Source organism: Panthera tigris, chromosome C2 (assembly GCF_018350195.1).
Source record: "Panthera tigris isolate Pti1 chromosome C2, P.tigris_Pti1_mat1.1, whole genome shotgun sequence".
Classification (NCBI taxonomy): domain Eukaryota; kingdom Metazoa; phylum Chordata; class Mammalia; order Carnivora; family Felidae; genus Panthera; species Panthera tigris.
In genome coordinates this window covers 45,461,863-45,475,693 of record NC_056668.1, presented here as the reverse complement: position 1 = coordinate 45,475,693, position 13,831 = coordinate 45,461,863, and the positions used below count along the sequence as shown (strand labels likewise).

The 13,831-nt window shown below is 39.5% G+C and overlaps 1 protein-coding gene across 2 annotated transcripts in view; it reads right to left on the bottom strand.

The window, feature by feature from the left end:
* CRYBG3 (crystallin beta-gamma domain containing 3) overlaps nucleotides 1-13,831 on the bottom strand; it is a 130,276-nt gene that overhangs the window by 105,612 nt on the left and 10,833 nt on the right. For both annotated transcript variants that reach the window (XM_042998379.1, XM_042998380.1), the window contains exon 2: nucleotides 5,586-5,652. In XM_042998379.1, coding sequence (XP_042854313.1) covers nucleotides 5,586-5,652 — 67 coding nt within the window. The remainder of the gene's footprint in view (nucleotides 1-5,585; nucleotides 5,653-13,831) is intronic.

Here is a 13,831-nt window from a genome sequence, read left to right as displayed (position 1 = left end):
TCTAAAATGGGAAAAAAGTTAAATTTTATATAAAGCAGATTTCAAGCTATTGAGAACAAGCCTAATAACCATCAATTTATTTAGGGCTGGGTTGGAGAATCTATAACCTATGGTCCAAATTCAATTCACTTTACTTAGCTAATGACTCATTTCTGAAAATAGAATCTAATTTTTTAATAAGATTTCTTTTTGGTAAATCTAGTTTATGAATATATCTTATAAATTAAGTTCACAAATGCGGAACATTATACAGAACTGTATCTGAATTCTCGTCTCCTCGCACTAACAGTGTAGGTTTGTTAAGTGACAATCTTTGAGATTCACTTTCTTCAATTATAAAAAGATAAAAATTCTAATTAGCACTGTTGATGAAGCACACATACTGTTTCTCTTGTACAAAACATTACAAAATGATAGTAAAGGAAATGTTTAAGTTATAAATACAAAGAGAGGAAGAGAATAGATATTAGCGGATAAGAAATTTCAAAAAATGTTTAGAAGGCAAAGGCAGCTGGAGGCAGGGTAACTGACCACAGGAAGCTTCTAACCAACTGCTCCAACCCAACTTCTACCCAACTGCTCCAACCCAAGGGGGAGCTCTGATCATGAAGGAAACAATCTAGTCCATGGACAACCTGAAAAAGGTCAGGTTTTAAAGACACTAGGTACCACTTAGGACAGTGTGAGACACAGGATAAAAAGTAAAGAGTTTGGTTGAAAATATTCGGACAGAATACGTGAGCCCAGGGCTCTTCCCCTTTCCTAAGCAGTTGAAGGATCCTCCCTACCTCCCATCACCTTCACCTCCCAACCAAATACATATAGAGAACATCTCTGAAGATAGCAAGACTTTTGGCCAGACTGAATTTGAGGTATCAAAGGCCATCCATGCAGAAATGTCTGGAACACTGATGCTCAAGTCTGGAGTTAAAAAGCAATGTCAAATAGAGATGTGAGAGCCAAAAAAATAAAATAATAAGACTGAAAGATAATTACTTCGGAAGACTGACATTGAGGAAGACCTAGGACTTTGAGAAACATCTATATGAAAAGTCATTTAGCCAGAAAATCAGAAGGAAACAGAAGGTATTCACCAGAGACAGGAAATGAAACAAAGTATGATATTATGGAAGCAAAGATAAAAAAATAAATCTCTGTAAAGAAGACAAGACCTGGAAAATTAAGTGCCTCAATAGGTTAAATAAACTAAGAATTAAGAAAAGACTACTGACTGTGGTTAGCAAGATGTCACTGGTTTCATGGGATGACTTTTACTCATTTAACCACTTACTGAGTATTTATAACATGTGTACCAGGCACAGTACTAAGCTTCCCATGTCTGAGGAAACTAGAAAAGAGATAGGAATCAAATTGAAAGGATCAAGAATTTAACAATGATTGAAACAGACTTTCATAAGAAACTTTTGGGTAGAAACAGGGAGTGAAGTGAAATGATAGACTGAAAAGAAACCAGACCCACAAAAAGAAATAAAACAAAACAAGAAGAGAAACAGAAGCCAGCGAAGATGGAGGGATGGACAGTCAAGGCAAGGTCCAAGAGAAGGCAGGAAATAAGAGACCAAACCACTAGAAAGGGGCCCAAGGAAGTTTATTCTTGGAAGGCAACAAGGGATGAAAACTCCTCTGAAGTTGGTAGCTGGAAGCAGAGAATGAGAACATGTCTCCCACTCTTTTAAATAACAGTAGGCGTGAATGCACCAAGACCAGGTGTCTAAGGCTACAAGACCGAAGACTGTAGACCCCATAGAAAAATAAAGGTAGAATATGGACTAAGTATCTACAAGTTTTGCCAGCCATAGAAACCTAGTTCATATAAAAGAAATAAATTTATCAGTGGAAAGACAAATCCAAGTGTTAGAAATAGCTACTGATGTTCGCAAAACAGCAAAACTTATATGGCATATAAGTGACAGCTAAGAATATAATGATGTCCAGACATGGTATCAAGCTTCTATAGTCTTTAGTTGTTTGAAAAATACAATTAAATTTTGTAGCTTAAACTTACAACTAAACGATCTTCAACATCTTGATTTGGCATCTCAAAATCAAATACAAAAGGAAACAGATAACATTTATTATTCATAAATCTGTTACATTTCAGACTCAACAGGAAAAATGCTGCATATTTTTCCTCATCACAGAAGGCATTATCATAAAATTCAGATTAATAAGATGGAAGCATGGTAACAAATGTCACATTACAGTAGAGTGCTGTGTTTCAGAAAACTACTTATTAGAAAGAAAACAAATATGCACGTTTTATTCCACTTGCTTCTGAAAAGACTTAAATTGAGACTATTTACAATAACAAGATCATAAATATTGCTGCTGACCCATTTTTTCCCTGAAGGAATGGTGTTGACTATTGGTATTATCAAAATACATATTTTTTATGCATGGCAGAAATAGGTATCTAAACCACTGGATCTGTGTGGCTAGGTTGAAGAAATCTTACTAACAGTTTCCAAAGGACCAAAATGCTCAGGCCACTCCAGTGGGAGTGTCGTGATGCCCTTCCAATATGAGTTCAGTGGACTGCCCGTGTGTAAGTAATCCAATAAGCCTTAAATCATAAGAGAAACAATCTTGGGACTGTGGACCATATTTACTTGGGAACACAGATCCCAAACTGAAATTATCTTGGGTATTCAAACCAAGATATTAAGAATGGATAGAAAGACTGTAATAATAGAGGTCCAGCTGCTATATTTGTCCCACATATATATTTACCATATCTACAAAGGTGTGCCTTTGTCTGCAAGTAGAAAGAAAGACTATAGGGAAGACCAAGTTTGAAGAGTGAAGGTTTTTTTTTAGTGAGATTATAGCTGAAGTAGTACAGTATCAGTTACAGGCCATGTGGGAAAACAAGTAGAGACCAAGACAAGGGAGGCACAGCAAGGAGAGCAGGAATGTTTGGTGAAGGTTAAGGAACAGGTACAATGAGGCAATGAGGGATTAGAAGATGGAATGACAGTAGCTGGTAGCCAAAGAAACCTTGAAGTTTGAGATCTCAAAAGAAAATATTTCCTGTAAAACAACATAAGAGCAAGGCTGCATGTACACCAAGAGAAGTAAAAATCTTGAAGTAACGAAACTCAAGACCATGCAAAAACTGAAGAAGAAGAAGAAAGCTACAAAGCCCATGCAGTGGTCAACCATCAGGCTGGCTAACAACTGGTTGAGGAGGTAGGAGAGGAGTAGGCAGAAATGTTACAAAACCTTAAAGCAGGATCTAATAGTCAAACTCACAAAGAAATGAAGAAAGATAAAGAAAGCAAAGTAATCCTGATTTTTTTCTTTCAATAAAGTTAAAAAAAAATCAGATCCTGATATTTTCTTTCAAAAAAATTTAGGGGGGCCTGGGTAGCTCAGTTGGTTGAGTGTCTGGCTCTTGATTTCAGCTCAGGTTATGATCCCAGGATCCGAGGATCAAACCCCATTTTGTCTCCGCATTGAGCATGAGACCTGCTTAAGAATATCTTCCTCCCTCCCTCTCCCTTTCCCCTTCCCTCCCTCTCTCTTCCTCCCCACCTCCAGGCACCTGGGTGGCGAAATCATGGCTCAGGTCATGACCTCATGGCTCATGGGTTTGAGCCCCACATCAGGCTCTGTGCTGACAGCTTAGAGCCTGAAGCCTACTTAATTCTGTGTCTCCCTCTCTCTTTGCCCCTCCCGTCCCCCCACTCACACTGTTCCTCTCTCTTTCAAAAATTATATTTCAAAAAATTTTAAAAAAAAGAATCAAGGGGCACCTGGGTGGCTCAGTCGGTTAAGCGGCCGACTTCAGCTCAGGTCATGATCTCGCGGTCCGTGAGTTCGAGCCCCACGTCGGGCTCTGTGCTGACCGCTCAGAGCCTGGAGCCTGTTTCAGATTCTGTGTCTCCCTCTCTCTGACCCTCCCCCGTTCATACTGTCTCTCTCTGTCTCAAAAATAAATAAAACGTTAAAAAAAAAAAGTTTAAAAAAAAATCTCTCCCCCACTTGAGAATTCTTTCTAAAATAAAATTTTAAAAATAATTAAAAAAATAAATTTATATTGTTGACTATGATGGGGAAGAATGAAAACAACTTTATCTCAACCATATCTAATGCCTTTTGAATTATATAATGTTTAAAAGTCCCCCTGTGAGGGAGAGGAGAAAGTGGGTGATGGGCATTGAGGAGGACACCTGTTGGGATGAGCACTGGGTGTTGTATGGAAACCAATTTGACAATAAATTATCTATATATCTAAAAAAAAAAAAAAAGGTCCCCCTATCAGGCAGCGCCTGGGTGGCTCAGTCATTTAAGCGCCTGACTCTTGATTTCAGCTCAGGTCATGATCTCAGGGTGAGTTCGAGCTCTGCATCAGGCTCTGTGCTGACAGCGCAGAGCCTGCTTGAGATCCTCTCTTCTCTCTCTGCTTCTCCCCCACTCCCATTCTCATTCTCTCTCTCTCCCTCTCTCAAATACACAAACAGCAACAAAAAGTCCCCCTATCAATAATGAAGAATTCACTGGACTTTGTGGTCCTCCCACTGACCAAGCTAACTTACTCTGGAATGCATGGGAAGTACAAGCATTCTCCTGTATAGACTGTCACAAATCATGTAAGAAGAAAGTAACTGAGAACAGACTCCATGACTGTGGTACAGCTACGAAAACTTGGTCACCTATCTGGCATCGTATCACCTGACAAAACAAATGTACAATTTCTAGTAAACCACTTATGAGTTAAAAAAAAAAAAAAAAAAAAAAAAAAAAAAAGTCACAAGGTTTCGTGATTCTCAAGGATTTTTTTTTTAAATTTTTTTTTAACGTTTATTTATTTTTCAGACAGAGAGAGACACAGCATGAACGGGGGAGGGGCAGAGAGAGAGGGAGACACAGAATCAGAAGCAGGCTCCAGGCTCTGAGCCATCAGCCCAGAGCCCGACGCGGGGCTGGAACCCGCGGACTGCGAGATCGTGACCTGAGCCGAAGTCGGACGCTTAACCGACTGAGCCACCCAGGCGCCCCGATTCTCAAGGATTTTTAACCGCACTTATCAGTAACTATCTAGGGAGGTGTGTAGCTTACACACTTTTCATGCTAGTCCTGTAGAAGAAAAAAAAAAAAAAAAGCCAGTTCATATGTGAGCTGATCAAAAATATCCATCACATACTAGGAGCATGCAAGAACATGTTGTTAACTACTGCCTGCCTAAAGTACTATTAGATGTCAGCAGCATTTGGGAAAACACAACATAAATCAAAGAATGTCCTAGGGAAAAGAAACTCTGGAGATCAGGTGATCCATTTCACAGATTTAGAACTAAAACTAAGGCTCTGAGATGTTAAGTGCCTGAGCTGAAGGCCTCACAGAAGGTTAGTGGCAGAGCTGGGATGAGCACACCATTCTCTGACTCTCTCAGTGCCCACTCCCCCCACCCTGCCCCACATACTATGTCCAACAGAGGTGGGCTGGATTTACACATCAGTAATACAGTGCTCTTTTTCAAATGTCAAATGAGACGCAGAATCTAAAAGGAGCAGAAACTAAGAAAAATATTTGCTTAATATAATATTAATTTGAAACTATACCTTTACTGCTTCTGATGAAAGCGCATTTTCCTTTTTCTGACTTGTGCTCATGGGCTCATTTTCAACACTGAAAAATAAAAACCACAGTTTCTTTGAAATTAAAAGAGAATTACGAAAATACAGTTTCTTTGTTTAAAGTAAAAACTGAAAGGTCCTTCACTTGCAATGCTCAAAGGATTCACACACAATATGTAAAAGAATATGTTCATTTGAATCTCTACACTTGAAAACACATTCAAATATACTCATCTGAGCCTCAGAAATTCTTGTGAATCTATCACGCGCTACATTCTTATGTTGATAATCATCATTACAAAGAACAGCGTACAACTATCTTGGAAATGATTAACACTCTACAATTTTATTTATATTAGGGTTTTCCACAGCCTGATATATATTTTTTAATGCCTATACTGAATGCTACATGGAATACAATATATTTCTATTCAGCAAGTCTTTATAAACATATAGGATCATCTAGTGAACTTTGGGAATACTCAAAAATAGATGCAGGCTTATCTAGCCCCAAATGTGTCCCAGATGGCACCTTAAGAACCTGATTTTCCAGACAGTCACCTCCCAATTGTCTGGTCTAGAATACCTTCACAGATGCCTTATGTCATAATGAACTATGCTTCCTATTAGGCACATATACATTTCAGATATAAACTTTTATATTTGTTTTATACACGATGTTATTTTCATACTTTCATAATGCTAGACAAATTGAACAGCTCCCCACTAAAGATCATCATGACTGTCTGCCATGCGCCAGGGATTATGCTTGGCCTTGAGGATGTAAGAACAAGTAGGTCAAGGTCTTTATAAAACTCAGTCTTGTAGGGGAGACTGATATACAAACAAACTAAAACTACAGTTTGGCAGAAGTTACAACTGCTCAAAGAACAAAATACTATGGAGCACAGAAGAAGCAAAGAACAGCAATTCTGCCTGCTAAGTGCTCTCAGAGAAGGCACAGAGGAGGGGTAATAGAGAATATGGCATTTTCAGGAAACCATGTTTTGTTTGTTTGTTTTTAATATAAGACTGGAGCACAACTTGTGTCAGGCAGAGGTAACCCTGCTAGAGAGGAGAATGATACCAGAAGTAGTGGCTGCCAGACCATGCAGAACCTGTCTGACACGTTTCAGAACTTGATCTTTGTCCTACTAGCACTGGGAAGCCTTTAGCCAGGGGACAAGCATAAAGCAGGAGGGATGATGGAGAATGGGGAAAACACAGGGCATCATAGTGACTGGTGGTAGAGGGGATGAAAAGGAGGTGGTCTCAGTAACTCAGATTAGACACAACAGAAAGAGAAGACATGATTTAGGCTAGTTAGATTTTCTATCCATAATGTCCAGTGCAATTATGTAGACAGGGAACAAATGGTAACAATAAAAAGACAGAAAGGTAGAAAGATCATGAAGGTGTGGAAAATACAATGGATTTAAATTTCATTGAGTCTCAGACTCTACGCAGAATACTCAAACTAATAAGAAATAGTCATACTCATAAGCCTTTGAAGTGCCAGCAGGAAAAGCAACTGTATAAAGGAGATAAATATGTGCTTAACACATGAAAATTCCATATGAAAAACCAAGGACAGAAAGAAAAATACTGTACAATTCAGAATTGTGATCAAAAACATTTAATATACACACAAACACACACAAAAGGTCTCAAACATTGCTGCTTTAAAAGTGATTGGTTTCTTATCTCCATTTGCTATTTATTTTCTATTTTAGCTTTATTTTTTGTCACAAGGTTGTTAACAATTCTTTTTTTTTTTTTTTTTTTTGAGAGAGAGAGAAAGAGAAAGCGAGTAAGAGAGAGAGAGAAGGAGAGAGAGAATTCCAAGCAGGCTCCATGCTGTCAGTGCAGAGCTCAACGTAGGGCTCAATCTCGTAAATGTGAGATCATGACCTGAGCTGAAATCAAGAGTCAAATGTTTAACTGACTGAGCCACCTAGGCGCCCCAACAATTCTCTTTTTAAATTAAATGTCAATACTGGTTTATTTTATAGCTCAATGCAAAAAGAGAGGGTAGCAAAATACATGTAAAAAGAGCACATTATAAGGATTTGTCATATAATCACGAATAATACTGACCTTAATGGTTTTATAAGTGTATTCTCTAACTACAGTCTATTTTGAATGATTCACCTAAAAAGTAAACATACAAGTACCTTAGTCTCCTAGTTCTTCCCTTTAAGACTCCTGAAATTCTCGAGTGTTGGGGCGTCTGGGTGGCTGAGTTGGTTAAGCGTCTGACTTGGCCACAGGTCATGATCTCACAGTTTTTGAGTTGGAGCCCTGCGTCAGGCTCTGTGCTGACAGCTTAGAGCCTGGAGCCTGCTTCGGATTCTGTGTCTCCTTCTCTCTCTGCCCCTCCCCCATGCATGCTCTGTCTCTCTCAAAAATGAATAAATGTTAAAAAAAAAAAAAATGAAACTCTAGAGTGTTTACAGCACTCTCTGTAAACTTACTGCCTATGAAAATGGCAAAAGTTTCTTTTCCAATACAAAAGGTCTGTAGAAAATGTAGCTCCAGGTTCATGAGAGCAATACAGAAATCAGTATTTTCAAGTAGTTATAATTACATATATTCTACACATACACACACACACACACACACAATGCCATAAAAATATAGTTGTAGGGCAGCATATAAGTATTTTGTATTGAGTAAACAACTGAAGAATTAAAAGCTGGAAAAAAAAAATACCTTCACAAACTTTCTAAACCTTATATGGTATGTTTAAGACTCATGAATCTTACTGCTAAACCAAAATTTAAAACTGTGTTGAGTTCTAAAGTAAACAACGTATTTTAGAATTCTGGTTTAGCTATAAAAATCACTGTTTCAGTTAAAGCTTTCCCCCTCTTTTCTAGTTTACTGACGAAGAGTCCTTCTTAATTGATCTCAGGCCTCTTCAAGACTGCTACGTTTCAATCCTTTATTCTTGTCAAAATGACTGTTAACCTGATCATCACACTTTCCAGTTTAAAAATTCCTTCAGCAAATCTCTACGAGGTGATGAATAAAATGAAGAGTCCTTAGGATACAGAAAGTTACTCACGTGGCCCCAGATACGCCCATCACATAGAACCACTTTACATTCTCAGAATATGCTGGCAAACCACTCTCTTCTCCTGTATGTAACATCCTCAACACTTTGCCCTGCTCTTAATCCTTTACAATTTAGTCCGAGCTTAATCTTTATTTTTTTGGGGGTTCTCATTGAACCCAGTGATACCACACATACATTTATACTATATACTATAATGTTTAGCTATCTAATTAGAATTTTAACTCATTAAATTCAGAATTGTATCATTCATGTCTATGTCCCAGAGCCTAGCATTGTATCTGCCATTCAAATATTGTTAAAAAAAAAAAAAAAAGATACCAAACAGGTTCTTTATTTGTGCCTGCTTAATCAAAAAAAATGGGAACAATGTAATCATATTTTTTTCTTAATGAAGTAGTATGTAAGTCTCTTGAAAGAATATACACCTTTTGTTGAAAGGTATAAAGAAGAGAGTGGGGTTGGTAGGAAAAAATACTCAACAGAAATAAGATTATTCTGAGATGATTTAAAGGCAAAACACACACAAAAATAAAACAGAGTAGATGAAAATACTGAAAACATTGACTTACCAGTCGGATTAGTTAAAAAAAATGAACAGAAAAGACTCAAAAGGCTTGGAATAGTATTCTCAGACTCTTAAATATATGAAGAAAAGAGAAACATGTTCAAATTCAGATGATCTAAAACCTTATGAAAGACGACAATCCGTTTCTATTGTTCTCTCACAATTTAACCCCCTTTGGGACCCAGGAATATTTCAATAGCAGTATTTTTAGAAAGCACACATTTTGCTCATGGCAGGGGGTGAGGGGCAGGAATCATAATCACACGTAGGCACAAATAGGACCCTGCATTTCCAAATAGCCTCATCTTACTTATTAGCTATGGGAATTCTGGAAATTAATCTTTCAAAACAGCCCAGGTAAATATCAAGGTCTAAGTAACACAGAAGCTTCTCATTTTTGAAGCTACCTAATTTACACCATACTTGAAAACCAGGAATCCCACATGCAGTCATTTACCATCTACTTTCCAGACACAAATTAAAACAAAACTCTGGGCCAAGAAAAAACAAAGCATATTCTAGAGTTCAAATAATTTACACAGAGGAAAGTCTCTATCCTGGCACTTAATATGTATCTTATACTTCTATTTTTATTAAATCATAACAAGATTCCATAACCCATAGCAAATAAGCAGAAGAAGACTGGGCACATCAACTCACTCAGTCAGCAGATAAGTACTGGCCCCTTCCTTTCAAATCCCTTTTAAGTGCCAGGCACTGTTGTTGGTGCTAGGGGTTGAGCAGTGAACACACCAGACGAAATCTTTGCCCTCACTCCTTCAGAATCTCTACCTAGATGCACCACCATCACCTGGGCAATCGTATTTTTAAAGCAAATTTATGGGCCTACCTGTCAATGATTCCAGTTAGGAGTGGGGCCCAGGAGTCCACATTTTCAATAACCAACTCCCCCTACCCAGGATTGTTCTGAAGCAGGTGGCCCTCTGACCACACTCTTGATAAACAATGGTTTGAGAGCCTCTATTCTTCAGCAGAAGCCAACAAATGAGAGTTGTACAGGGAGGAGAATGATCCAGTCTGAGGGAGCTCCACTTAATATTATTTAAATGTGTTCAGTGTTGATAGTTAAAGGGTAGGTATCAACTACTTAGAAAACTCAAGTCATGTAAAACACTACTCATTTTCCAACAGCCATGCCCTGCAGAGCTCCTGGCCCCAACCAAGAGCTGTTGCCCGAATGGGTACACTGACCATCGCAAGTGCAAAGTGGGACCAACAAGAAAATATACCCTTCGTGGGGCAGCTGGGTGGCTCAGTCAGTTAAACGTCCACTCTTGATCTCGGCTCAGGTCATGATCTCACAGTTTGTGAGTTCGAGCCCCGCACTGGGCTCTGCAGGGATGTCTCAGAGCCTGCTTGGGAGTCTGTCTCTCCTCCTCTCTGCCTCTCCCCCCGCCTCTGCATGCATGCTCTCTCTCAAAATAAATAAACTTAAAAAAAAAAAATAAGAAAAGAAAATACACCCTTCTTTTAGGTGTATACCACAGACTGAAGAATAAGGGATGCTCCTGGGCCTCTTCCAGGCTCAGTTCCTCATGTGGTAGGAATGCAACTTCCTAGATGGTCAAGGGATAGACATGCGGGGACAGCACACAGACTCGGAGGACTGGGTGGAGGCACAGTGAGGGAGAGTAAGGCTCTTCACGCCTCCCCCTCCTAGAGCACAGCTGCTGTGTATTGCCTCTTACTCTGCCTTTTCTCTCACAGATCATTCCTGTGGCTGTATCAGAAAAACCTGGAAATGTCAAAGAACTGAATACAACTTCCATAACAGTCTTTTGGAGGCTTGCCCACTTTTCTACGGATGCAGAAGTCTATGATTTCTTGCCATTTTCAGAAAGGAGGTAACATTTCTCGCTCAAGACATCACTGGCGGTAATTCTGAGCATATCCCTAAACACAAAGCCACTTAATAAAACGTAGTCCCCAATTTGGGAATGCCCTATACATCTAAACAGCCTCTCCCCAGCCCCTCCCCCGCCTGGATCCACTGTCCACAGGAACTTCTCACCATCCCTAGGGAAATGAAGGATTTTTTTTTTTTTTTTTTCTCCCTTCTCTTTCTCTCCATCCCACTCAGCCTGATGCCACCTGAAATTATCTTCTGATTTTCACTTCCGCTTATGGTGTAATGGTCTACAGTAGAGGAACCAGCAAGGTTAAGGACACAGAAAGACAGTCAAGGCAAATCTATTGTTTTCTCCTCCTCCACTAACATAAAACTCTCCTGATCCACTAAACAGCATCCCCCTCTCCACCACAGCTCCATCAGGCCTCCCTGTCTGGCATGTTATTTATTATTCCTCACCTCAGAGCCCACTTGACATAAGTACTGTGATGAAACTCCAGAAGTGGCCAGAATCTGGCCTTCCTTTGAAATGTGATCAAATCATACTCAGTCTTCCGGGCATGACTTTACCTTGGAGAAGTATATGAAAAAATAGTACAGAACAAGAAAGGGTCTTTTACCTATCCATACCCTTTTCCTGTGGTCATTGGTAGCAAAATGCTTTGCAAAAACTCAAAATGGACAGATGTCTGTTTCAGGGATAGCACTTTAGGGACAAAAGGCACTTCAGTCAAAATGTACCTTCCTGGACTGGATTTTTCAAAGACATAAAATGAAAGAGTCAGACCAGCTCTCTGCCAGATCTAAAATCCCATATGAATCTCCACTGGCAGCAAGAATGGAAAAAGAAACAGGTAGGCTAACCTTGAAGTTTCTGTGGTGAAGGAAGAGACAGACTCTAACTAAGAAACCAACTCGGTGACAAAATTAATACCAGGACATTGTAACAAAGAGGCAGAAACTTCTACAGTCCTTATTTCAAATCTACTGAAACCACCTAGCGGCCTGTCCTGTATTCCCTTGGGCTCCACCCTCTCAGCCCTCACTTGGGGTCCTTAAATACAGTATAGGCTTTTATTCCCACAAACTCTCAAAGGGTCTGCTGCTGCCCTGGGAGCATCTACACCCCTTGGAAGTTTTTTCTTACAGACACAGCTTCACACCAGAAGCGTGGAGTTCTCTTTTTTCAATATTATACCGCAGGCATATTATGGATTAAACCAACTTGTATGCCCTGGCCTGGAGCCGCATCCAACATTTCCAACCTAGCTTCTATGGGGATAAAGACAGAGCTCCACATGGACAATTTACAAACAACCATCTGGAAAACCATCCATTCATAAACAGTGTCTGCCAGCAGTAGAGTAGTACTTGTATTTTTTTAATGACCATTAACAGAATATAAAACAGGTGGTTATGGCACTATTTCTGGGCTTCAAATTAAAAGGTAACTAAAAGCTGCCATTTTAGTATATGTGCTGCCGAAGCAAGCACTAAAAGCTGCCATTTTAAGGCAGTCGAACAGCATGTATTTTAGTTCAAACATCTGGCATTTGAATTTCGGAACTCTTTGGAGAAAAACCGGGAAAGGGAGGAAAGGTAAGACATGATTATGAAGCTCTGTCGCTTTACCATCTTAGACTCTTGTGACAGTCTTTTCCCTATCATATCAGCCTTCTCCTATTGTTTATGTAACTACCTGGAAGCTGCTTTACGTCCGGTCTCCCTGCTCATGCCCCCCGAAACAAGACCCTTTAGTTTAATCACAGGCTACAGAGAACGTTGGTATGTTTGATGTGTACCTGAGCTGTCTATATGTGACTATATTAGTAACTGTTCTACTATCCCAAAGTCCTTGACCTCATATCCTTCAGATTCTGAACATTTGTGATCTACCTCACATGAATCAACACCCTCCATCTTTTGCTGTGACATGAACTCAAAACAGGGTTCTAGCTGCCCTCTAAAACAGGCATCCGTTCATGTAGTATTCATCAAACTGTCCTAAGGAAGGGGCACTGGAGGTTCAAGGCCAGGCGAGACTGTGCCTTCCCAGAGCCTGACCTCACCTCCAACTCAAATTCTTTCTCACTGCAAATTCTTCCAGACATCAATAAACCAACAACCTTTGTGAGAATATATAAACACATGCACACATATAAACCTATGCCAAAATGATACTTTCTAAAAGTAAACATCATCTCAACTCCCTACCTTGGCCTATCTCCTCTGGCCCTGACTCCTTTCCCCATGTCATTGACAGCTGCTCTCTCTTCCGTTCTGTTGTCTCTGCTCACTCTAGCATCTGCGCCAACATGATACTACCCCCAGGCCCCTGGAACTGGCTGTTCCCTCTGCTTGGAAAGTTCTTTCCTTAGATTTGTTCCCCACTCCCAAGTAGCATCGAGGTCCTTTGCTTAAGTGTTACCCAAGAGAGAGGACTTTCATGACCATCCTATCTACACCTCACTCCAGACCCACTACCTCCATCATGTTCCATACCCTCACCCTGACCATTATACATTACAGAATCTGTTAATTTTCTGTCTTCTCCCATTACAGTGCAAACCCCACATAGGCAGAGAGGCACATTTAGATATTCAAACTGAATTCTGAAAAGTGATGATAACACTCAGATTTTTGAAAGGACTAAATTTAAAATTATTTTTGTAATTTATATAAATATATATACTATTGTAGAAAATGTTAAAGCATTA